At 42.1% G+C, this 25,581-nt stretch overlaps 1 protein-coding gene across 2 annotated transcripts in view; it reads left to right on the top strand.

The window, feature by feature from the left end:
• FSTL4 (follistatin like 4) overlaps positions 1-25,581 on the top strand; it is a 340,721-nt gene that overhangs the window by 12,950 nt on the left and 302,190 nt on the right. For both annotated transcript variants that reach the window (XM_083488099.1, XM_083488098.1), the window contains exons 2-3: positions 3,086-3,221; positions 10,818-10,851. In XM_083488099.1, coding sequence (XP_083344225.1) covers positions 3,096-3,221; positions 10,818-10,851 — 160 coding nt within the window. In that variant the 5' untranslated portion in view covers positions 3,086-3,095. The remainder of the gene's footprint in view (positions 1-3,085; positions 3,222-10,817; positions 10,852-25,581) is intronic.

The raw sequence follows: 25,581 nt of genomic DNA, 5'->3' as shown, positions 1-25,581 counted from the left end.
ATATAGCTGGAGGATTTTAGAATCATAGAGTTGAAATAGACCACAAGGGCCATCGAGTCCAACCCCCTGCCAAGCAGGAAACACCATCAGAGCACTCCTGACATATGGTTGTCAAGCCTCTGCTTAAAGACCTCCAAAGTAGGAGACTCCACCACTCTCCTTGGCAGCAAATTCCACTGTCGAACAGCTCTTACTGTCAGGAAGTTCTTCCTAATGTTTAGGTGGAATCTTCTTTCTTGTAGTTTGGATCCATTGCTCCGTGTCCGCTTCTCTGGAGCAGCAGAAAACAACCTTTCTCCCTCCTCTATATGACATCCTTTTATATATTTGAACATGGCTATCATATCACCCCTTAACCTCCTCTTCTCCAGGCTAAACATGCCCAGCTCCCTTAGCCGTTCCTCATAAGGCATCATTTCCAGGCCTTTGACCATTTTGGTTGCCCTCCTCTGGACACGTTCCAGTTTGTCAGTGTCCTTCTTGAACTGTGGTGCCCAGAACTGGACACAGTACTCCAGGTGAGGTCTGACCAGAGCAGAATACAGTGGCACTATTACTTCCCTTGATCTAGATGCTATACTCCTATTGATGCAGCCCAGAATTGCATTGGCTTTTTTAGCTGCCGTGTCACACTGTTGGCTCATGTCAAGTTTGTGGTCAACCAAGACTCCTAGATCCTTTTCACATGTACTGCTCTCAAGCCAGATGTCCCCCATCTTGTATTTGCGCCTCTCATTTTTTTTACCCAAGTGCAATACTTTACATTTCTCCCTGTTAAAGTTCATCTTGTTTGTTTTGGCCCAGTTCTCTAATCTGTCAAGGTCGTTTTGAAGTGTGATCCTGTCCTCTGGGGTGTTAGCCACCCCTCCCAGTTTGGTGTCATCTGCAAATTTGATCAGGATGCCCTTGAGTCCATCATCCAAGTCGTTGAGAAAGATGTTGAATAAGACCGGGCCCAAGACAGAACCCTGTGGCACCGCACTAGTCACCCTTCTCCAGGATGAAGAGGAACCATTGATGAGCACCCTTTGGGTTCGGTCAGTCAGCCAGTTACAAATCCACTGAGTGGTAGCATAGTCAAGACCACATTTTGGTGTAATGGTGGTTCATTTCATTTTACTCTTCCCTCCCCACCCACCCCAAATAGGAATAAAATAAAAATCTAGCAATGTGTGCTGATGCAGCAAACTGGATCCTAGAGTCTTGACATTGTGCATCTTCACGTGACTCTTTTTTCCTGAAATTTCCATAAAGTTTATAAGAAGTTGATAGACATCTAATCTATGGCTGCCATCCTATCCACACTTTTTCAGAAAAAGCCCCCTTGAATTCAGAAGGACTTGCTTCTCAGCAAGCATGCATATAAGGCTGCACTGCACAAATCTTTCAATCCCTGAATATGGTTGAGGCAGGAAAATGTCTTCCTCTTTTAGCAACTAAAACTAATGCACTCTTAGGAATGTTTTTGGCGGCTCTACGCACTAGTAAGACATCTGTTCACACATGAGCTGCTTTGTCTGGCAGATTTTTCCTGTGAAAAGATGATTTTATGATACTGTGCTGATGACATGGTTAATACATCCCATCTGAGGTATTAATTTGCCTGTCACTCTATTCATATCCCTATTGTCTTCTGATCCTTAATGCTGGTGTTCTGTTAATTTAAGCATAACATTTTTCTTATACTTGAACAGAGTAGGGAATCAATTCAGCCCAAGGGCCACATTCCCTTTGACAGATCTAAAAAATAAAATTGATAGGCATATATTATATAGTATATAACTATTTAGCAGAGTTAAAACAGCTTGGAAGCTGGAGCCAAGCCTCCACCCATAGTTTCAATCACAGACCACTAGCATAGCTTAAAAAAGGAAAATAAAATACACAGGAGTACCACTGGTAAAAGAAACAAAGGTTATTCACTTACAGTTACTTCATGTTCACAAGGATGGCTTTGGATTCTATGTCTACACCGTGAGCAATAGTTTCATGGCTGCCTTGTACAAGAGAAGAGGTGAGGGGGAGAGCAGAAGGAAGTGACAGAACATATACATTTAGTGAGAAACCACAAGGTATATTTTCCCTGACTGTCTGTTAGTCTCAGCACTGCCCTCTACTGACTGGAGACATGCAAGGTTGCTTATGCAGTGGTACCTTGGTTCTCAAACGTAATCCATTCCAGAAGTCCATTCGAATTCTGAAACGTTTGAAAACCAAGGCACAACTTCCAATTGGCGCAGGTGCCCCAGAAACAATAGCCGACAGCCACATCGGATGTTAGGCTTCTGAAAAAATGTTCGAAAATTGGAACACTTACTTCCGGGTTTTCGGCATTCGGGATCCAATTTGTTCATTAACTAAGCCGTTCGAGAACCAAGGTTCCACTTTACCTAGCACCTTCTGAGTGGGACCAGAGGAAAAAGTGGGTGGAGCAATGAATGTGAACTCTCCTTTTCTACAGCAGGCTTATGAAACAGAATGAATATCTGTCCATCCAAGTGAAAATGCAGTTATACACACCATTCTTCACTCCCACCAACCAAAAATGCAGTCCTTCCTAACGCAAACACCCACCACACATACCTAAACCCTGTAAAATAGGGATGGAGAAATCTTGACCTTCAAGCTGTTTCTGAAGTACAATTCTTATCACTTTGCCATGCTTGCTGGAGCTGATGAGAGCTGTAGTACAGCAACACCTGTGGGGCCAAAGGCTCCCTACACCTGTGCAAAGTTACAGATCTACAAATTTGTCCAGGGTAGATATCCAGGATATCATCCTGGGCCTCACAAGGGGCAACGTGGTCATCTGACTGCACAGCCAAATGAAAGTTCTGTTAACCTCACTCCATGCTGAAACTCAGTTTGGACATCAGCTGGTAAGATGCTGGTGCATTAAAACTGTGATTGGTGTGATAAGTCTTACAGCTTCATCAATGCAAATATTATTTGCTTTGGTATAGGAATCTTTACAAGCTACTCAAGTTATATGATGAACTCCAGAAATAGTGTTAAAATGTGAACCTAGTCTGCACTGAATGTAGCTATTGGCTCTGGTTGATACTGTTGTTTTTCTTCTTCTCAGACATACAGCAATGAAATCAATAAGCTTCTGGTCATTCCTCATATTACTTGAGGTTTTCCCATCAACTGCTTGGGGATGGATGGAATCCAATGGGAGCAAGCAATTTTATTCTGATACTGGGAGGCTAACACATGAGGTATGGTCTAACTTTTCCTTGCTTTACAATGGCATTTCTTCTCTGTTCTTCTCTACGTTGCTATACATCCTTTCCTGAAACCCAGATTATTATTATATTATATAATTAAATATTCAGAATGTGAATAGTCTATACTATACAGGTGGTAGTATGATTTAATGGCACAATGTCAGTTTCCATGTTCTGCTTTTAAAACAACAACACAACTTTACTAATCAGATTGATATCCCAACTTTCCTCTATTGAACTATATATATCCTATATGTGGTTTTCTATTTAACTTCAACTACAAACATAGGAGGTGTTGACTTTTCCCAGAGAGATGTTGACTTGCCCCAGACTACACATAAACTTCATGACTGAGTGGGGACTTGAGTCAAGATCCCTACAACTCAAAATAGCCATTTATTCTGATTCAGCAGTTCTCTGCTGTTGTTCAAGAGTCCAGGAAAACCCAGACATATGGCAAACCTAAGACCCACGCCACCCAACAAGATGCTGCTGCTTTTCACTGATCTAAAAAATAATTTTCTCATGAGCTCTGGCATGAGAATGGCAACTTCAAGTGAGCTTTACCTGGGCTTGAAATAGAAGTGAGAAAAATGACAGGCACAGAAATTATCTCAATTAGCTACCGTATGGATGAGCAGATGATAGTCTGAGTTGGGCTACCAGTGCATCTCATTTGTGTATCACATTGTTTCATAACAGGACAAATTTAAACTGCCAACATCTGATTGTGAAACAGAGCTTCCTACCCAATAGTAATAATTCTGTTCTTTGCTTTGAGTAATATTTTGATTCATCAACACCTTTTATAAAATGCAATATGTTCCTAAATACAAACAACATAAGTCCTCTGTGTTTATGCAAAATTTACAAATCAGGGTTGCACAAATATCCTGGTCCTCATGTTCATAAACAGACCACAATATTTAAATTAGCTTACATTTCTTCCCTTCTATATAGTGACAAGGAAGTTAAAAGCTATCTGCTAGTCTCTTTGGGTTGTAAATTAATGGCAATACTAATTTAGGTCCATGGTTATACTCTGATTGGAACTTTCTAACCACATGGAATAAAATTCAAATAGTCATTTTTGAATATTGTATCGTGGTAGTCTCCAAATCACTCTGAACTGAAACAGGCTGTTCTCCAAAGCAGTGAATAGGGATGCAAACTATATCTCATGTTGAGTAAGGTAAAGGTAAAGGGACCCCTGACCATTAGGTCCAGTCATGACCGACTCTGGGGTTGCGGCGCTCATCTCGCTTTATTGGCCAAGGGAGCCGGCGTACAGCTTCTGCCTCCTGTGGCCAGCATGACTAAGCCGCTTCTGGCGAACCAGAGCAGCGCACGGAAACGCCGTTTACCTTCCCGCTGGAGCGGTACCTATTTATCTACTTGCACTGGCGTGCTTTTGAACTGCTAGGTGGGCAGGAGCTGGGACCGAACAACGGGAGCTCATCCCGTCGCGGGGATTCGAACCGCTGACCTTCTGATCGGCAAGCCCTAGGCTCTGTGGTTTAACCCGCAGCAACACCCGTGTCCCTCTCATGTTTAGTATACACCCCTAATTTCAATGGCCCTTAAACCCAAACAATGCATATATAGGACAGCAATATTACCTCCAGAAAGGAAAAACAACATTTTGTTGTTTTCTTTCCTTTGAACATTTGCATCCTGCCCTTCAATTCAAAGTATATCCTAGGTGGCTTAACAATATTTAAAGCATAGAAATGTATAGATACCACATGAAACACCACGTGGCATACACAAGAGTAAGAACGAAAGATAAAATTTCAGCATATGGCTGGAGGTTTAAAAACCTAGGGAAACAAAAAGGTAGTTAGAAGAGCATGATTTTAAGATTCAACATGCAAGGTCAACGAGGACAACAATCTGCCAAAAATATTAGTACTTCAACATTGCCTATAGTCTGACGAGTGTTCTCCTGAACTACGAAGTTACATTCAACATTGCTGCTTTTCATCATGAATACCTTTCAGTCACAGAAGTACAATCAGGGCCTACCTGTGGAGCAAGACTTATTTCCTTAGCAACCAATGCACTCTTATGTTCAAATACCTGTCAGAATTGTCATTTTGTGTACTTTGGAGAGTTCTGGCAGAATGGAAGCTGTGACGGTTTAACCACATACAACACTTTTCTAGTTCCAAACACTTCCCGACAGAGATGGTCAGATTTTCCAGAAGCATCTCCCCGAGAACATGGCACCTCATGAAAGACTACCCTGTTTTATAAAACTCAACAATCGGTGACTATTCTACAAGTGTAGCAACAAAGGGAAAGGACTTAAAAATTATACATCCACTGTACAGTAAGTCATTGGCCTGCTTTAAAACTATCAGGTAATCATTTCATTAAGAAGACTTTGGGTGTCTCTTAACAGAAGGACTTGCTGGAAATACCATCAGTGGATTGGTTGCATGTTGAGGGTGGAATAGAGACAGCTTTGTGCATGCCTGTATCCCGTGGAACTTAGAATTCTAGAATTGTAGAGTTGGAAGGGACCACGAGGGTCATCTAGTCCAACCCCCTGCAATGCAGGAATCTTTCGCCCAATGTGGGGCTCAAACCCATGACCCTGAGATTAAAAGTCTCATGGTCTACTGACTGAGCTATCCTGGTAGCAGCGGTGGAGGAAGCCTATCCGCCCTTAGGGGTGGGGGGAACGGGGCAAACCGACCATAGGGGCGGAGTGAACTGCCCATAGGGGAAGGGTGCGCAGCACCCATAGGGATGGAGCACATGGAGCCCAGGGGGGTGGGGCGGGACACATAACACCCTTAGGGAGGGGCAGGGAGGGGTGGGGTGGGCAGCACCCATAGGGATGGGGTGCGCTCTGGGGCCTCAGCCACCCTACAGCTCCGTGCCCTCTGACTTTATGGAGGGGATCTTAGGAGATCGTGCTGGTAGGAAGAGCTGAAAGAAGCACCCATACATAACACCACGCAAAACACATTAGAGTCCAGTACAGAGATGGTGCTACCTTAAATATTTCTTAGCTTTCTGTTTAGGCCACATCTTCACTACACATTTAAAGCAGTCCTAACTTTAAACAGGGCTCATAAACAGGGCTTTAATCCCACAGTTCAGTTTAACCACAGTTCTGGGTTCAGACATAACAACAAACCATGGTTAGTTGAGCCATGAAAACTTATTGTAGCTGCATTATTGAAATCATTGCATCAAAGGCTTCAACCCTAAGCCCAATTATCTGCAACAGGCCCCATTGAATTCAGTACAGTGGTACCTCAGGTTACAAACATCTTGGGTTACAAACACTTCAGGTTACAGACTCCGCTAACCCGGAAATAGTACCTCGGGTTAAGAACTTTACCTCAGGATGAGAACAGAAATCGTGCGCTGGCAGCAGCAGGAGGCCCCATCAGCTAAAGTGGTACCTCAGGTTAAGAACAGTTTCAGGTTAAGAACGGGTCTCCAGAACGAATTAAATTCATAACCAGAGGTACCACTATACAACTGACTTCTGAGTAAACATTGCTGAGATGGCCCTACTTCCAGATGTTTAGTCTTTAGCCTGACAGCCATTGAAGAGCTGTTCAATGGATTTGTATAATTAAGTTTCAGGCTTTCTATCCAGAGACAGAACAATCTGTACCAGCTCTTTAAGAACAGTAGTAAATAATAATAATAATAATAATAATAATAATAATAATAATAATAATAATACCCCACCCATCTGACTGGATTTCCCCAGCCACTCTGGATGGCTCCCAAGAGAATATTAATACAGTGGTATGAAAGCATTCTTTTTAAATACATCTGTCATGCTGCTTTCAGCTCTGTCCCTCTCACTTTATTTGGTATAGTGTAGCAACTAATGCTGCAGGGATAATCCCATTGGGGTCATTAAATGGGACTTACTTCTGAAGAATCATTCAGAGGATTGTGTTCTGCGGCTGTGAGCTATGTGCAAAAGGAGCACCTGTTCCATAAATCACGTCCTCACGTTCTCTTACTTATACCCTTCTCTTAGTCCTGGCCTACTTTACAGAGTTGTTGTAAGGATTCCAGAAACAACATGCAGGAAATGCTTTGAAACATGGTGAGAGTGTTTTAATCCATTAGGTGAACGAGTGTTTGTGTTATAAATATTCCTGCTAAATAATATGTGACAGTATAGTAATCCATACTGTCGGGGGGGGGGGGGAATGGATGGGTGGGGACCCTCTTCTTCCCCCCCCCTGAAATCTGACACTGTGTTTTAATAATACTTTCCTTATCAGCAGGAACCATACTTCAGCATTAATCAAGAGCTGGTAACACAAAGTGGTCATTGTTTTTTTAGCTTGACAGCTGGAGGCAGTCTTTCATAACAGTAGAAAAGCTATTTGTGCCGAGATGTTGTCAAACTGTATCAAGGTTCACCCAGGTGTCTTGAAGTGCTTCAGTTCAGGTGCAATAAGGCTATGCACTAGCTTCATAAGATAGCATTGTCATATAGAAAAACATTTTTAAAATGATGGCAATTCATACCTGATAATGCTACCACAACCTCCTTTTGGAAGTGCAGATTGCACAGCAGTGAATATCTTGCAAACAACGCTCCTCAAAAGAGCAGGTGACAGTGACTTTGGCATAAACAATAATTATGTATTTTAAATTCATTTATATTGCATTCATGGGGGTGGGGAATAATAGATTCCGAAAGTGAGGTCTGAAGAGAAAATGTGGTGCGTGCTAAACGGCATTCAAAAGGATTTGCAGAATCTTGTTCATGAAACGGTTTGGCAAAGCAAATTAACGTCCTGAAACCAAGACAACACATCAAAACATATGACCTGTGCCATTGCAAAATTAGATTTTTAGCTCTCATTATGTGCTGTCTTAAAATGATGCCTAGGAAATAAACCCCATTTATAAGCCTCCATTTCAAAACTTTGGTGCAATATTACTCTTCCTGAGGCAAGATATTTCACTATCATTTCTTTCAAACCATTTGGCCCTGGATTTGTATGTAATCAAATATATTTAGGAGAAATGTGAAGGATAAGTGGGAACACTCCCCCCCCCCGCACATTAAGAAACACTTGAATATTAAATTACCTTTGTGCTTTTGTTCTGGGGGTACGCAGGGGTACGCATACCCCTAAACATTTTGTGAATCTTTGTACTTTTGTCCATTTACTGTATTTATTTTCCCCGATTTGAACTATAAAATGGTGATTTTCTTGAGTCAAAATGAGAGTACCCCTAAACATTTTTTTAGAAAAAAATGCATTGCCTTATTTTTATATCTGTGTATGTCTTGAAATGATTGTGAGAAACACAGAGTGCACACACTACAGCTCTTAAAGTTGTGGTAGAGAATCTTGGACCTGGGGACAAAACACGGTCCTCTAGTTCTCTCTATCTTTATTATGACTTAATTGATGTTTACTAAATATATCTCTGGTCCTTTGAACTCTTCCTAGGCCACACCCCTCATTGCTTTGCACCACATGTTTTTGCTTGGCTGCAGTGGCGTAGCGTGGCAAGTAATTTGCACCCCCACCCCGTGGATTTGCGCCCCCTAACCCTAACCCCCAGATGTTGCGCCCAGTCTGGCCGGCCCCCCCTACACCCCCACGCTACGCCACTGCTTGGCTGGAATGTATCTTCAAGCTTGGATCATGTCCCTTGCTTGTGAATGGAGAATTTAGAGGGGTATGTGCTTATTTGTGTAGAAAGCAGCCTACTGTACAAACATAAATTTTGCATGTGTTGCTCTGTCCACTTGACGTTTTACATCAATTTTAGGTACTTTATGTTTAATTCCCCCTTAGTCTGTGCCACTCTGAGCAATACATGGTGACTATATGGGAGAGTAAAGCAAGCTTCTTGTATCAGGCAAAAATCTAGGATCTTGGTTCAGAGTCAATGGCTACAGTGAACTTACACAGGCCCACATCAAGATTGTGGCCTCTCCTAGCACACTGCTATCCACTGTTTTTCCTTGACAAAGACTTTGAGCTTTGAACCGCTGTGTGATGGGCAGGAATTCAACATGTGTGCCTTTCCGTTATGGCAGCTCTGCGCTGGATAAAGCTATATGTTGGATTAATAGTAAATACAACGTCTACAAATATTGTAGAAGTTAGACGTATAGAAATAATTTATAGTTTGAAATATATTCAGATGAGTTCTGTTGTGTTGGTAAATATATATTTTGAAATGGTTCACCAACTGCCTTTCAAATGTAGGCGTTCACATTTTGCTAAGGGTTCATAAATCACTTCGAAGCTTGACACTGATCTTGGTAATAAGGTGTTGGTGTTTCTATCTAGAAATGTCTCTATTGACTGTAAATTCCTCTTTGAGAGCATGTTCCTGCCTGTACTTGTACACAAAATTTCTCAGTGTTGGTGTCAATAATAAGACAACTTGAATTAGAGTGTAAGTATATGATCATTGTGCTCATTCCCATTTTCAATTTCTTCTACAATTGAAACGGAAACTGAATGGGAAATGAGGTCTGTGAGGCTACTGTAACATCCATTGTAACCTGATACTTAAGTATCTACTTCAACATATGCAAGGACATTGAGAAGAATTAACTGCAGGAAAATGGCCAAGCACTGTCACCTCTTGATGGTGTTTCCTTAGCTTCACTCAGCTACTATACTATGATATAATCATGTTTACCAGAAATGAGACCCACTGATTTCAGTAGAATTTTATTTCCACCTGCATATCTTCATGATCTTGTTTGCGTGCCGCGGTAAATAATAGTTTATGGCTTACTGTGAACATAGAATCATAGAATTGTAGAGTTGGAAGGGACCACGTGGGCCATCTAGTCTAACCCCCTTCAGTGCAGGATACTTTGCTCAATGTGAGATTCAAACCCACGACTCTGAGACTAAGAGTCCCATGCTTTACCAACCGTGGGTGTCCGGGGCCATGGTGCCATGCAGCGTGCATGACCCTGGTATTGAAATATGTGGTTACCCAGTCCCTTCATGGAGAATTTTGTGGGTGCTCAGGCACCCAGGGCCCCAGGGGGTTGGCACCTATGTTACCAACTGAGCTGTCCCAGGCTGATGTAAGCTATGTTGCTCCTCCCCACTAGCACAGAGAAGAAACATAACATAATCCCTGGCTTAGCATTGTGCCTCAAACCAGGCTCAGTCATTTGTTTCACTCACTGAAACAAACCACAGTCTGTAAACCAATGAAAATTATTGGCTACCTATTGTGGTTGGAGCAAAATAAACCATGATCAGAGCGGAAGAACAAAGCAGCCCTGATCAGACACAAACGATTTATGTGGCGTTCTGTGACATAAGAGGTAGGCCTATATTTTCCCCTGCAGGCGACTGAAAAATGTTTAATTGGAAGCAAGTTCTTTTTTAAAAATGGAGCATATCTTAAGATAAACATGATTATAATCAGGCTGTTACTTTCTCTGGCTCTCAGTATCTTTGTATATGTCACTTTTGTGAATGAAAGCATTTTTAATTTTAATGGAATCATTAAATTAGCATTAACCATCTGATTTAATGGAAATGTGATCTTCTGAAAAACAAATGTAAGCAGAGCGAAAAATAAATATATTTTTCTTTGCAGGAATCCAGACGCTTTGAAGGCACAAGAAGAAAGGGTAAGCAATTAGTTTTTTATTTTTAATATTTTTTATGGAAAATGTAATCATTCAGATTTAAAATAGGCATCTTTTTTAACATTTTAAATGCTTACTGGTTAGATAGCATTTTTTTTTAAAAAATATCATCCACAAATGTTGCTCTGGAGCAAAATCTTATCAATATAATATGCTCAATATTGAGAACTGATTTCAGTGTATGAAACTTTTCACTGTCTCTTAATTGTAACAAACAACTGTTTTGATTCAACTTCACAGCCATAAATGTCTTGGAACTTTATATGATAAACTCTATTTGATGTTCTGTGAAAATTCATTTCACAAAAGGGAACAAAAAGAAGCTGCCTATAAAGGAGATTGATAGTTCAAAACCCGTAGACATAAATAGTGTCCATTTGGTGAATATTTCTACATAGCATCCTGTTCTGATGCACTGGTATATTAATTCACTTTATCAAACTGTAGCAAATAACAATCAGCACAAACAGCTAAGAAAAAATGCTACTCTGTTTTAACTTGAAAAATTGTGGTAATATGCTTGTTGTACAATGTGGTTATGCACAAAGGAATCAAAGTACAGGGAAACACCAAACCGCCCCATGGTTTCATAGTTTTAATTGAAGGGGGTTTCACAGAATTGCACTAGGCTGGTGTTGCGGAAAAACTGTTTGCTTTATGTTTGGGAAGGGCTGTTTGTAAACGTTCATTTGGAGGTTACTTGGTTATAGATGAGGCTAGTTTTCTAGATGGATTAGTACTGGAAGCAAAGCGTGTTGCAGTTGTATGGATTGATGGCCTTCATTGTTGCTCTACAGCAATCCATCTCTGGTCAGTGCGTATAACTTGATAAAATGCAGAGGCTAAAATGTTTGAGTCCGCTGTGTGTTGTAATCATCGCCCGTGTCCATCTGTACCCAGTTGCCTTGAACAACCATTCACTTCGCTTCACTTCACCTTTCAGTGGAGAGAGGGGGAGCAAGCACAACAAGTGTAGTAAGCAGCTGTTTTAATTCAGCTCTTGTCAACTGCCTCTCAAGTTAAAACCAAAAGGTTATCGGCAAAACGTCTCAGACAGTTGTGTGATTGCATTGTGATTGATGGCTGTCTAAGGACATGGAAAGAGTCATGAAGCGCTGACTAACAGCAGCAGCCAAATGCATTCCTGCCCTGCGAGCACAAGGTTGCAGCCAGTGGGCTGAGATTCGGTGGTCATGGGAGGGGGGAAATGTTGAGAGAGGGGAAACTGGAAACAATAACGGATTCCAGGGTGTGCTGACATTAGGAGTATATGAATTGCTCAATTATTGGTTTTTCTCTCTTTTTTTCATTTTTCAAATCTTAAATTCAGGTTGCCTATTTCTGCATCTGCATCAGTGAGGTCCCGCTGCACTCCAAAAGCTTCAGGGATCTTTGAGGCTGGTGGTGGGGGAAAGCAGCGCTTCCCCCCACCGCCAGCCCCACAAGCTCGGGGGGCAGCGGCAAGGCTGCGCACAGCCTTTGCACTGTTCCCCAACCTGCTCTTGTTTTAGAGGGGGAGAACAAGAAAAAAAAAATTTCCTCCTGTTCTCCCCCTCCTATGGTCCGGTGCGTCCTATAGAGCGAAAAATATGGTATATATTTTCTCTAATTTACACATTTTTGTAAGCCATTTATTTCAATACAATGCGTTTTTGCGCACCGCTTTAACTGATATACAGATTTCCATGCACACGGTCCTCTAATATATGTGTTTTGGAGAAGTGAGGTAGTGATCTGTTTACAAAATTTGGAGATAATCAAATTCCAAATCATAGATGTGTTTCAGTTCACATCATGCTTTGGGAAGTGTGAATTAGGTGGCTTCACATTACAATGCAATCTGAAATGAATCCCCACCCCCTTTCCCTAGTTGGCACAGATAACATAATGTGCAAAACTGGGACAGCAATATATAAGGGGTCAACAAATACCTTCAGATTTCCATGTTTTCTTATTAATTGGAAGCTGTCTCAAGCTGGTCTTTATTAACACAGACAATGGACAGCTGGCTGAAAAATGGCTATCAAAGAGCTCCACTCTATTTACTGTTAACTTTTCAGTTTTGTTTAACAGATGTTTCTGGAATGCCTAATATATCTCTGTAGAAATGTGAAGTGGGAAACAGTTCTCCAATAAATAGATGACTATAATTCCCTGTTTTGTCTGCACTGTGTTTTAGATCAGGCTGTAAAACTTCAGCGTACAAATTTTCTTGTAACTGAAGGGCACCACATGGGCACCTGCTCTTGTCCATATTTGCAAGAGTTTCAAACAAACGGGGGGGGGGGGGAGGCAAGCAGCTGTGACTATAATTGAATAGGCCTTTATTGAACTCCAAGAACTCTGAGTCTTATGATGCTTTGCTACAAATGATCCAATAAATGGGTACCTAAGAACTATGAGATGTCTTTCCTTGAAAGACTGAAATGACACCCATTTTTTTCTGAACCTTGCTTTCATTTTGAATCTCCTCAACAGGCAATGCAGGACTTGAATGAGTACCGCAGGCCATAAACGTGGAAGTATAGCCACTCTGCAGCTGTGACTGGGGCATGGCAATATTGTGAGATGCCAGCAAGTCTAAGTCTAAGCCTTCCCTTCCCCCCTTTCCCCCTTTAGAAGGCAATCCCTCAGCTAATATGTGGGATGTGTTAATGTCTGCCATCTTGCAGCTCTTTGGTGTAGTGCTATCCCTTGCTGCTATTGCCCACTATCATTGACTGCATACCAGTGCATGGCCAATTCTGAATAAACCAATAGTCCCAAGCTGATTTAGTGAGGACTATATCCTCACTAATACGGCATGAATAAGCAAGCTATTAAACAGGCTGTTAGCATTACTTGCCTCAATCTCCCTTTGGATCTTTGTGACAAAAAAAGGGCTCCCAGAGTGGCTTTCATATCACAGAAAAGGCAGTCCCTGACCCCAGGTTTACAATCTACAAAGACAAGACCCAACAGGGGAATGGACTGGGAGAGAAGAGGAAATAGACAAACTCTGGTTTAAGTTGTTCTAAAGACCAACTAGGATGGAAAAAACCAAGAACAGGAGGCACCAACAGTTGTTTGTCAGCTGTACAGGTGGAGTGGCCCTGCATCCCTTCTCTTATTCATTCTTATAAACTGCCCTGAGACCTTTTTGGCAAAGGTGGTATATATACATTTTTGAAGAAACAAGACCTGTGACACATTGGGAACTGGATACAGAGGTTGCTCAAGGTACTAACTATTGAGTATTTTTTGTTCTAACTCCTCCCTCCAAACATATTTTGGGAAGGGCTGTAGCTCAGTGGTACATCATCTCCTTTGCATGCGGAAGGAGGTTCAGTCCTCAGGTTCAGTCCTCAGCATCTCCTGAGCTAGATGAACCAATTGTCCGACTCAGAATAAGGCAGTTTCCTATGCTCCTATGCCAATTATTATTTTTTCCCTAGTTATCTACACCTTCCAGAGAGATGAAGGGATAGTGGGGTTTGTGTGAGAGGTTATAATACTGTCATTTTTACATTGAATTTGAATGGTATAAATAGCTGTGGAAGGAACAGAGAAGGATTGCTCCTTCTCTCCCTCCCCACCTCAGCCTTTGCAGTTGTAGTCATATTTTGTGACATTGTGTTTGCTTTCATCAAACACTTTTTCCAATACCATCTGTCAAAGCAAGCTCCCTTGAATCGTAGACAGCAGCACAAACAGTTGGATGTGAAGAGATTCTTCAGTGCCAGCCTGAACTCTGCCTATCTGTAATCAAAGTGTGTTTGGAGATTTACAAGCAGTGGCAAGGAAGTCAACAGCAGAATGTTACTCAGCCTGATAAATATATGGCTGGTCACAGAAAATATCGGAGGGGATTAGCGAAACTGGTGTGGGATTTTTTATTCTTCTCTTCATATCAGCAGATACTGAAGCACTTGCCCGTCTGCCCTGATCTTCTCCCATAACAAAAAAGTCCTACATATAATGCACTGCACTTAGAAATAAGATACATAGATAAATCAAGTGATTATTAAATGTTGTGTAACAGCAAGATGACAAAATGCGTAAGAAAACAGGATAGCCAGGTTGGTGATCTTTTGGAAGAGAGTGTGTTCATCTGGATATGTCTAGTGCACGTAGCAAAGGTTTGATTGAAGCTCTGGACTTGGGGCTCAAAGTTGTTGTAAGAGGCAAAGAAGTGGTCCTCAGCAGTAGCAGATGGCATCCATTAGGACTAGTAGGGAGGAAGGCAAGGAGCCAAGGGATAAGTGGAGCCAGAGCCAATGACAAGTCAAGCCAACTAAATCTATTGCTACCCCCGTTCTCCTCCCCGCTGCTAAGGAACAGGAAGCAGATAGGCAGCACTATCCCCTAGGTTGGTTGTAAGTAAGAAAGCAGGTAGGTGGTGGCTAGCTGAGGACAGCCTGAACTAGGAGGGGCAATGCCCCATTCATCCAAACTGAGCAGCCTCCACTGGTCCTCAATTCACAATGGTTACTTCAATACAGAGCTTCTGAAAGCAGTGCCCCTCCACAATAAGCTGGATGCTGAATTAAAGCTATATTTCCACATAGCACGTCACATGGTGCACTGCTATCATTCGGCAATGCTCTTCCCCATGGTCAGCATCCTGCTATACAGTTGTACAAAATGGGTGCCCCTTTATACTAAAGAGCAAAGACTTTTGGTGTAGTGGGAGATGCCCATGAAGGAGGAGAGGAGGGTATTCCCCCCCCCCACCAATTCCTGCTGCAGCTCCCAGTGTTCCCAAAAAGTCTCTTCTGAAGTGTGCCTCCCCACCTTTCAGAACAGATTTTCAGAAGGCAGGGAAAGGAAATTGGGAAGAGAGACTTCCATTGGTGGATGTCTGGCTGGAGCAACGGCACGAGTATCGATTGGATTCTACCCCATAATGTTTACTGAAAAGTGAGTTTCATTCTTCAAAAATTCCTTCTATCTTCCCTCCTTGAAAGATATCACATAAACTAAAACTAACTAAAGGGCAGAATACGAATGATCATTTTCTTTTCCTTTTTTAATTTTTTTTGCTATATGGCATGATTTTATTGTGTATTATAAAGGCACACAATTGCTCAGTGTCACCAGTATATGCTCATCTGGTTCATCTAAGAAATTTCATAGAACCTTTGTTCTGAATAATGATGGAACTCATGGGTGAAGAATACTTTTATTTCAATATCTTTGTTGTTTGTAAAGGGAAACTTTGTGTACCTTATTATTCTACTGTATTTTTGTACTTTTGTCCTTCTAGGCTGTGATGTTTTACGGTTTACATCTTGGAGTCTTAATTTTCTTACTTTTTGCTATATTTGCACTCCTTAACAAAATCAATAAAATATTTCTTAAAAATTCTTCCAAGGTTTGCTTTATGGAATTCCTGCCCTTTATTTCTTCCTGTTCACACACAGCACAGCTTAAGTTACAGATAGGTAGCCGTGTTGGTCTGCCATAGTAAAAATAAAAAAATTCCTTCCAGTAGCACCTTAAAGACCAACTAAGTTAGTTCTTGGTATGAGCTTTCGTGTGCATGCACACTTCTTCAGCACAACTTAAGATGCTCATTACTGTAAGTTTCTGCTCCTTTGGGGGAGGAGGCTGCAATTCCTAACTTCCTAACATTTTATCCTAATTCCTATATAGAAAAAAAGCTCTATGTTGCTATCTTAAAATGAAAAATGAATCTTGTGCTAGTAGCTTATTCCCGTTCCAGGTCTGCAAAAGTGGATTAATATGTTCTACATAAAATATTTGTGAAATCATACAATCATACAAAGTTGGAAGGGATCCCAGGGGTCATCTACACACAATATAGTGTGCGTGCTTATGTAGTGTTTGACTTGCCCCCAGATATCAAAAGCAGTGAGACAGCTGCTTGTGCATGCTTCTAATTCTCACTTTCTGTGACAACATCTGTGTCTGAGACTGGGTTTGTTCCCCCTGCATATGCTGCTGGGTTCCCAGACTCCATAGTATTTCATCTCTAGGGCTGCATTACCTCACTAGTATCCTTCCAAGGGCCATAGATGGGGCCAGAGCAGGGGTCAGCAACCTTTTTCAGCTGTGGTCCGGTCCACCGTCCCTCAGACCATGTGGTGGGCTGGACTATATGTTGGGGGGGGGGGGAAATGAACAAATTCCTATGCCCCACAAATAACCCAGAGATGCATTTTAAATAAAAGCACACATTCTACTCGAACACGCTGATTCCTGGACCGTCCGTGGGCCAGATTGAGAAGGCGATTGGGCTGCATCCAGCCCCTGGGCCTTAGGTTGCCTGGGCTAGAGGCAAATGCTGTGATGGCCAGAAGCAGACGTGGACAATGCTGTGGATATGACCCTTAACCTTGTACAGTAGGCTGCACTGCAGCTACACAAAAGTGAAAGGATTCTACACCCACCTGTCTCCATCCATAGAATCATAGAACTGTTGAACTGGAAGAGACTCTGGGGTCATCTAGTCCAGCCCCCTGCAATGTAGGCATCTCAACTAAAGCAGCCATGGCAGATGGCCATCCAAGCTTCTTTGAGGAAGGAGAGTCCCCCAGGCCTGAGGTCTCCCCCACCGCTCTGCTGCAGCCCCACCTTTTCATGCACAAGTGTTTCTGTCTTCCTTTAGGAACTGTTGAAGAGGATGGTATTTTAGGAGAGCCAAACGCCTCTATGACTCCCACTAAATGTGAATGTTTCAGTTTCCCTGTACATAGTGCTACATAAAGCATATGGTTTGGAGCTGATTCTTAAGGCACAATTCACATATGAAACTCAGGCAACTTTGTCCTGTCATGTGCCATTCAACCGGTTAATTGATTATTATACCATTAAAGACTTGTTCCACACTGTTAAGGCCCGTTCTTGCAAGGTTCTAGGAAATATGCAGAAGGGCCCAAATTGCCCTTCTTTGCTTCTGATATCCATGAAGGATGAGTCCCTTCTTAATAATATTTTTTTAAAGACCCATACACATGCCGGAGTGAGTAATTGTACTAAGCTTAAGAGACCTGGATTCTCGGCCGGGGCAAATTGCAATAGCTTTCTCCCTCCTATCCCCTGTTTGTTGATGAAGCTATTCAATCTGGCTTGGAGACTCCAGCCTTAATTATTCATTTGTTTATATTTTGCTTGCAGCCATCCATTCAAGAAATTGGTGTCAAATGATGGGGTTTTTTAAGTCAGCCAGCCAAGAAATGATCGAACCAATTTTTCCCTCTCCGCTCATCTGTCTAACTTTAACAAATGACATGTATCTTGAGGGTTATCAGCAGATGAATAAGACAGAACTGTGCTGCAGGTTGTTGTAGTAGATAGCTTTAAAAAACCCCTTTTTAAAAAATGCATTAAATCCAGAAATGCTCAGGTGCAACTATGCATTTGTTTTACAATGCCGTGATTTAACTTATTTCAGTTTAAACATTTAAATAATGTACATTTCATCTAGTACTGCAGATAAGCGGTAGCAAGGCTGTATATTTTTAATCAGAATGAATAAGAACTTTGCATATTCTTTATTTATTTGCTTCAATGTTATTTCATCTTCAGGAAAACAAATATTTATAGGGTTTCGTCCCTCCACTAATGGGAGTCTTGATCCAGCAGAAGCTTCCATAAGCACTAAAGGAGAAGAGATGGTTTTTGCAAGAATCTCCTCTTTCTTCTAGTCCTCTGTGGAACTTCCCATCTAGTCTAAGGTTACCATATTTTTTTCAATGAATCCGGGGACACTTTGCAACTTCAATGGATTTTGTATGGGGACTGATTTGTAAATCTGGGGACTGTCCCTGGGAAATGGGGACGTCTGGTAACCTTAATCTAGTCCCAAAGAGACCTCAGCCCTCTGGAACCAATGATTATTCATTTACCAAAGGGTCATAGCTTATGACCCTTGAGAGCCAGTGTGGTGTAGTGGTTAAGAGCAGTAGTCTCGTAATCTCGGGAAACGGGTTCGCGTCTCCACTCCTCCACATGCAGCTGCTGGGTGACCTTGGGCCAGTCACACTTCTTTGAAGTCTCTCCGCCCCACTCACCTCACAGAGTGTTTGTTGTGGGGGAGGAAGAGAAAGGAGAATGTTAGCCGCTTTGAGACTTCTTAAAGGGAGTGAAAGGCGGGATATCAAATCCAAACTCTTCTTCTTCTTCTTATGGTGAAATTGCCACTTTAAAACTTGTGCCAAGCCACTTCAGTGAATCATCTATACGAACATATAGGAACTCTGAGTTCTTTTCCACATCAAAGGGCAATGAAATTATCATGAATCTGTGCTAGACATTTCTAAATTCCTGGAACAGTAAGTGTTAGAATTTAATCAAGGCTCAGAGTGTTAAAACTGGGGCCAGACCCATGTATATTAAGTTGTACACTAGACATTTCTAATCCCCTGGAATTAAGTCAGATTAAGCTTCCAAAGTGAGGTGATGGATCAGAGGAATTGGGCATCAGATAGCAAATGGTTGGGGCCTCTTTTCTTCAACCGGTAAAGCCAGAGCTTAGGGTAGAGTTAGGAGTTAGGTGACCAAGATGCAAAGCCGCACACAGAGCACAATGTTTGACATCTGTTTGTACCCAAGGAGTTCCTAGCACCTGGAACCCCTGAAATCCCACACCACTCAGAGATTGGGCTGGCATGCAACAATATCCATTGTACACTTACACAAAAATTATTGGGAGAAATGTGCATTGAACTGGTCAATTAACTGTTACACAAGTTGCATTTAAGTTTATTTGATTGTGGTCATAGTAATTACAATGAATCTTTGGCAAGCAGCACCTGTTGACACTTGGTAAATGTAAAGGGACCCCTGACTATTAGGTCCAGTTGTGACCGACTCTGGAGTTGCGGCACTCATCTCGCTTTATTGGCCGAGAGAGCCGGCGTACAGCTTCCGGGTCATGTAGCCAGCATGACTAAGCCGCTTCTGGCGAACCAGAGCAGCGCACGGAAACGCCGTTTACCTTCCCGCCAGAGCGGTACCTATTTATCTACTTGCACCTGATGTGCTTTCGAACTGCTAGGTTGGCAGGTACCAACTGCCTTTTGAGTCACTCTGTTCAACTATAGTGGCTTCTTGTGACAATGCAGAGACAAAGAATGGCCAGTAAGTGATGAAATCTGTGAATGTTTCTCCCACATACAATATTTCCTATATATGACCATTCAAAAATAAGTTCCATTGAATACCATGGGGCTTATTTCCAGGAGCATGGATGCTGGATTGCAGCCCTAATATGCAAAATTTAGAATGTTTGGGGAAAGAGGACGTTGTGTTGCATTCTCTCACATGCACTCTGAACTGATACAATTTGACAGACATTTCACAGGCTCCATTTGTTTCCCCTTGCAGAATTGACCCATATTTTACTTGCCTTGGAGAGGGACATTTCCTTGGGCATATCGTTTAGTGCTGAATGTTTTGGGACCATTGTATTGTGAATTTTTCCTTTCCTCACCAGTGAATGCTGTGAATTTTCTGCCTATTCTCCATTCATGCCCAAGACCCTACATGGGAATGGGCAGAAAACTATGCAACCAACCTGGAGAAAACCATGAGGGTGCTGTTCCTATAGGCTAGAGGCAGCCAATGTGGTGCCCTCTGTATCTTTTGGACTCCAAATCCCAACAACCCCAGCCAGCATGGTTAATGGTTGGGAATGATGGGAGTTGTAGTCCTCAGTATCTGGAGGACACCACATTGGCCAGACCCATGTATATTAAGTTGTGGGCCAGTGTGCTATAGGCAGTGTAACCTAGAGACTGATTCTCAGGGGGCACTTCTAATTGTATAGTAACTTGCATTTTCAACTGACAGATCATTGTGCTTTCAGTCAAACTAATGGATCAGAGGGCAGTTGCTTCATACTGGATGCAGCACCATCCTCTCAAACGAAAGAACCAAAATGTTAAAGCATTTAGCAAGACAAATAGTAGTAACACAAATCTGTGCCATATAATAATTAATACATTAATCATTCTTGCCACAAGTTTGGTAACACACATTACCCAATGTAGACAGCTTTATCAGGAGGAAAAGCAATTGCTTTCCACATTATTTATTTTGCCCATTTTAGCAACTATTCTCATGTGGATAGTTGCTGCAACTGAGAACTCATTTCACTCTTTCTGCACTGTTGTCATTTTATATACATCTTCTTTGATTTTCTATTTCCCCCTCAGCATTGCCGTGAAAGTTTAGTGCCCAAAGAGGAATATTTGACTAGGACAACATAGGGTATGAATGTGTAACTTGTACTATTTTAGCACGTGACACTATTGACAATTTTATCCTGCCTTGTTTACAGCTTCCATTAAATACTTGTGATTAGTTAATGGTGTTGAAAAATGCAAAACACCACACACAACAAATGTCACTGTGATGGACTTCTAGGGACTGCTCTGCTGCATTCTCTGTTTCCTACCTGCTTAGATGCAGGATCAGGGCCACAGTCAACAATGCTTCCCAACAGGGCCAGTGTGGGGAGCCTTTGGCCCTCCAGTCATAGCTAAACTACCACTCCCATCAGCCAAAGCCAACAAAGTTGATCAGAGTTTTACTTCAGCAGCATCTGGAGGGCCAAAGGTTCCCCATGCCTGTGGTAAGGAATGGCTAGGAGGAGTGTTTGTAAGCATCAGTTTCCCCTTCCTGTTAGGTGGCATGACTGGTCAGATAGAAAACACCTGGGGCCAAACATAGCTGCTGACCTTCACACGCCCTCAGATCTTTCTGTAAAAGAAACACTGGTGGAAGGAGGAAGACTGACAACATAAGGGCTAGCCAGAGTTGCTGTTGACCCAAGCACAGAGAAAGCTCCCAGGAGGAGCTTCTGTGACTCATTGTCAACATGGAGAGGCATGTGACCACATGCCACACCTAACAGATGCTCTGACTGGGGAGCTGTCTGTAAAGAGCCTGGAGAAGGAATCAGAGAGCTGCTCTCCTGGCATGAAGGAGCGACTCATGCTAATTCCCCAAATGAGGTAAGCATAAACATGAAATTAGACCTCTTTGTCTCAACCTTAAGAGTTTACTTATCTAGAAATGTCAGAAGTTCTCAAAATTAGAGTTGCAAGAAGAGGTATTTTCCATACACACACACACACACACACACACACACACACACACACACCTGCATCCACCCACCCCACCCACCCACCCCCGAAAAGAGAGAGAGAGAGAGAGAGAGAGAAAGAAAGAAAGAAAGAGCGAGCTTTTTTCTGGGGGGACACAGGGGTATGCATACCCCTAAACATTTTTTGAATCTTTATACTTTATCCATTTGTTGTATTTATTTCCCCCTATTTGAACTATAAAATGGTGGTTTTCTTGAGTCATAATGAGAGTACCCCTAAAAAATTTTTTGAAAAAAAAAACCTGGAGAGAGAGAGTTGGCTGCCCCCATAAAACACTGTGTTACAGTTGTTAGAAAAAGAGCTGCCTTATTTTAACTAGAAAGAACTACAGAACTCCTCATGAACTGGATCACAGGTGAACTGCATTAACCAAAATTACAAGAAGGAAGTTTTAATACCTAGGAGTGTTTGCTGTGAGTTGACACAGTCGTGAGGAATGCTCAGTTTTATGCCAGGAAAGAGAAGGGCTGTGCCCATGCCCAACAGTCACAAATGCGAAAAAACATTTCCTCATCCCAAATAATTTTTAGGGATTCAAATTTTGGCTCTCCCCAGGTGACCTTGAGCAAGCCAGTCTGTCTGAAGCTCAGGCTCCTCACCTGCAATATTGGGTGGTGGTAATAATACTGACCTCCTTTATAGAGAGGTTCAAGTTGAAATCCTCGAAATGGACTCCATGCTGCATGTGCAATGCTTTGGACAGTTGAAAACATTATGTTAAATATAATGATGATGTTAGGATTACTCTGTGAAGAATGTACGTAAAAATGCCCATTGTCCCCATCCACCAAAGATGAAATACAACTGATAATTAATCTTTGCACCACTGGAGTAGATTGAAACAACAGAAAATTACAAATTTAAAGGAAAAAATCTGGCAGCTTGTCAGACATAAATATGTACCCTTCATGAAATCAAACTTATTATCCCATCAGTTATGCACATTCTCCATTTGGAGACTAGTTCTGTAAAGATGGTGACGTTAATTATTTTATTACGGACCTGTCGGAGGGGAGACTTAATTATCAGTTTGACATGTCTTGGCCTAAAGTGAAAACTGCTTGTGGGAGAGAGAGAGAGAGAGAGAGAGAGAGAGAAGGGAATAAAGCTATCAGTTCATTAACTGGTGCCAGAAACAGCAATAACTTAACCAGAACATTCTGATTAGCACAGTGGGACCAATCTGTAATATCTTGTTAAAGACAACTTCATAGAGTTCTTGGCACTAAAATGTTGGCAGAGAACTGAATATTTGAGAGGAACTTTAGGTTTGCAATATATCGTTGTGAAGTTTTTCCTCAAGTTCCAGTTAAGAAAATAACTTTCTTTTTTTTTTTTTGCTAGGTTGATGGAATTTGTTTGTTTTAACAGTATGTTATGAGTTGTCCTTTATCCGTATAATCTAGCTATACATGAGGCTGCAATTTATGGTGCACTCTGCTGAGTGGCACATACCACCTCCACCAGAAGGGAAGTGTCTTGCTGGGTGACATGTTTTTCTCTGTGTGTGCTGAGAGGGAATATTTCCTGCATGGAAGAGCTTCCCTTTCTCAGTACATAGAATAAAAATGCCACGAACCCTACACAGTCAAGGTTCTGAATAGAACAGGCAGCATCCAGGAGGCTTCTCACTTCAGATCTCTGCCCTTAAGCTCATGGACATCTGAAAATAGGAAAATGATGATGCCTTGGAGAGAGCAGGACTTGGCAGAGTGCCTTCATATTCCCCCTTGTGTAATTCTTTTAATGACTTCACTGAACACCCAGACAGGACTGATGTGTGTGTGAATGCATAGAAAGGATCTGTGATTCTGTCCTTTCCAGACTTGCTCACATTGGGGTCTGGCCTTTCTATGACTGGAGTATGTCCCCACCCCCCAAGCTTCCTCCAGGGTAAAGTGACCCTCTGCCCCCAAACAGTTTCCTACCCTGGTGTAAACACTGAGGATTAATATACACTGCATAGTTAATCTGTTTGAATAGTCTTTTCTTCCGAGGGATTGCTGGGAATTGTAGCTCAGGGAGGCGGATAAGATTACTAGGGTAAGAATTCCAGTGAGCTGCACTCTTAGAACTGAGCTGAGATTTCTCAGAAGACATCCTTCTGACAAAATACCTCTTTTCGGAGAGGGAGAGAGGGGAGAGAGGGGGAGAGAGAGAGAGAGACTAGGGTCAACGCATTGTAGAGAAAGCAAGACTGCCAGGCTGCCAACAGAATTGCTGCTGGTGCCAGAAAAACAAATCCTTTGGGAAAATGAAAGTATTTTTGTCCTCTAGAGATACTTGCTGAAATGGTCTCCCTTTCCCTTCCGCCATTTTCTCTGTCCACTTAGGGTAGATAAATTTGAGGTGCCTTTTGATCACAGTCTTGGTCTGCATAGTCTCCTAGGTCCCCTTCCATGCTTGCCCAGCTGATTGTCAGTCCTTTCCAGGTCTTTGAACTTACTGCCTTTCCTACAGTCACATTCATTTCTTTTCAAGTAGACTAAATTATCAGAAATTATGGGCAACAAATGAAGAGGTTTAGCTCTCACCAGAGATGTGTGACCATCCTGCCGCTTGCTTTCAAGTGGGGCAAGGCTTTGCAAAGGGCTTAAATCTAATGTCCCTACCACCAAACATTTGATTCTCAGATTTGCAAACAAATCGGAGGGCGCTTGCGAAGCACAAATGGTGCCCACCTGCTCCTCTTTGCCTCTCTCCTAAGGTTCAGTCACTTACACTGGAGCAGGAGCAGGGAAATCAGTGGCAGTGGAGCACCCTTCCAACCTTGTGGAGCCTCTTTTTCTGCCAGGAAAAGGACAGAGACTACCCGCCCCAGGATTTTGGTTGGGAAACTGGTGCTGAGATTTAGTTTAATGTTCAGGTAAATGGCTCTTCCTTTCCCATGTTGCTTCTCTTAGGAATATACTTTTTATTAGCATCGTTGCCCTGTTATTCAGTCAAGAAGGCTCCCAAGGAAGCTTACAAATGATCAAAAATGAGGTAGTCAGGTTGCCATCAGGTTTACAATCGAAAAGACATAAAAGGAAAAGAGGTGAGGAGGGGGGGAAGCAACCTCAGGCACCAGTTCTCAAAGTTAGTTTTTATAATGATCAGCTGGGATGGGAAAAGATCAGGGTTGCTGGAATGGCTGCCACTAGGAGACAGCTGAGGGATGGTCTAATCTGCATCCTAATGACACTGTCTGGAGGCCAGCAATTAGTCTGGACAGAGTTAAACTGGGTTGAAAGAGTCATTGCTTCCCATAGTGTATTTCCAGGCCAGTCGCCATGATTGCTGAGAATGATGGGAGTTCAGCAGCATCTGGAGGATCAAAAGTCCCCCATTCTTGGTTTATATGCATGAGGGTTTTTTTATTTGTGGTGTAAATATTGGTATGACTTTGTGGTTGCTCAAAATACCTAAATTCTTGGGACTAATAGGAGATAGAATTTAATTAAGGCCAGGGGTTAAGACTAGATGCCAAACCCGTTTGTATTAAACCAGACCCAAGTGTATGAAGCTGTGTACTAGACACTGCTAATCCTTTAATTAAGCCAAGTGCTAAAAGATAATTAAGCCAGGCTAACATCCTCATGAGGTGATAGCCTGGGGA

The sequence above is a fragment of the Podarcis liolepis genome (genome assembly GCF_965112155.1).
Source record: "Podarcis liolepis genome assembly, chromosome: 2".
NCBI classification, from domain to species: domain Eukaryota; kingdom Metazoa; phylum Chordata; class Lepidosauria; order Squamata; family Lacertidae; genus Podarcis; species Podarcis liolepis.
Note: the sequence above shows the minus strand (reverse complement) of the source record. Positions and strands in the feature narration are given on the sequence as shown.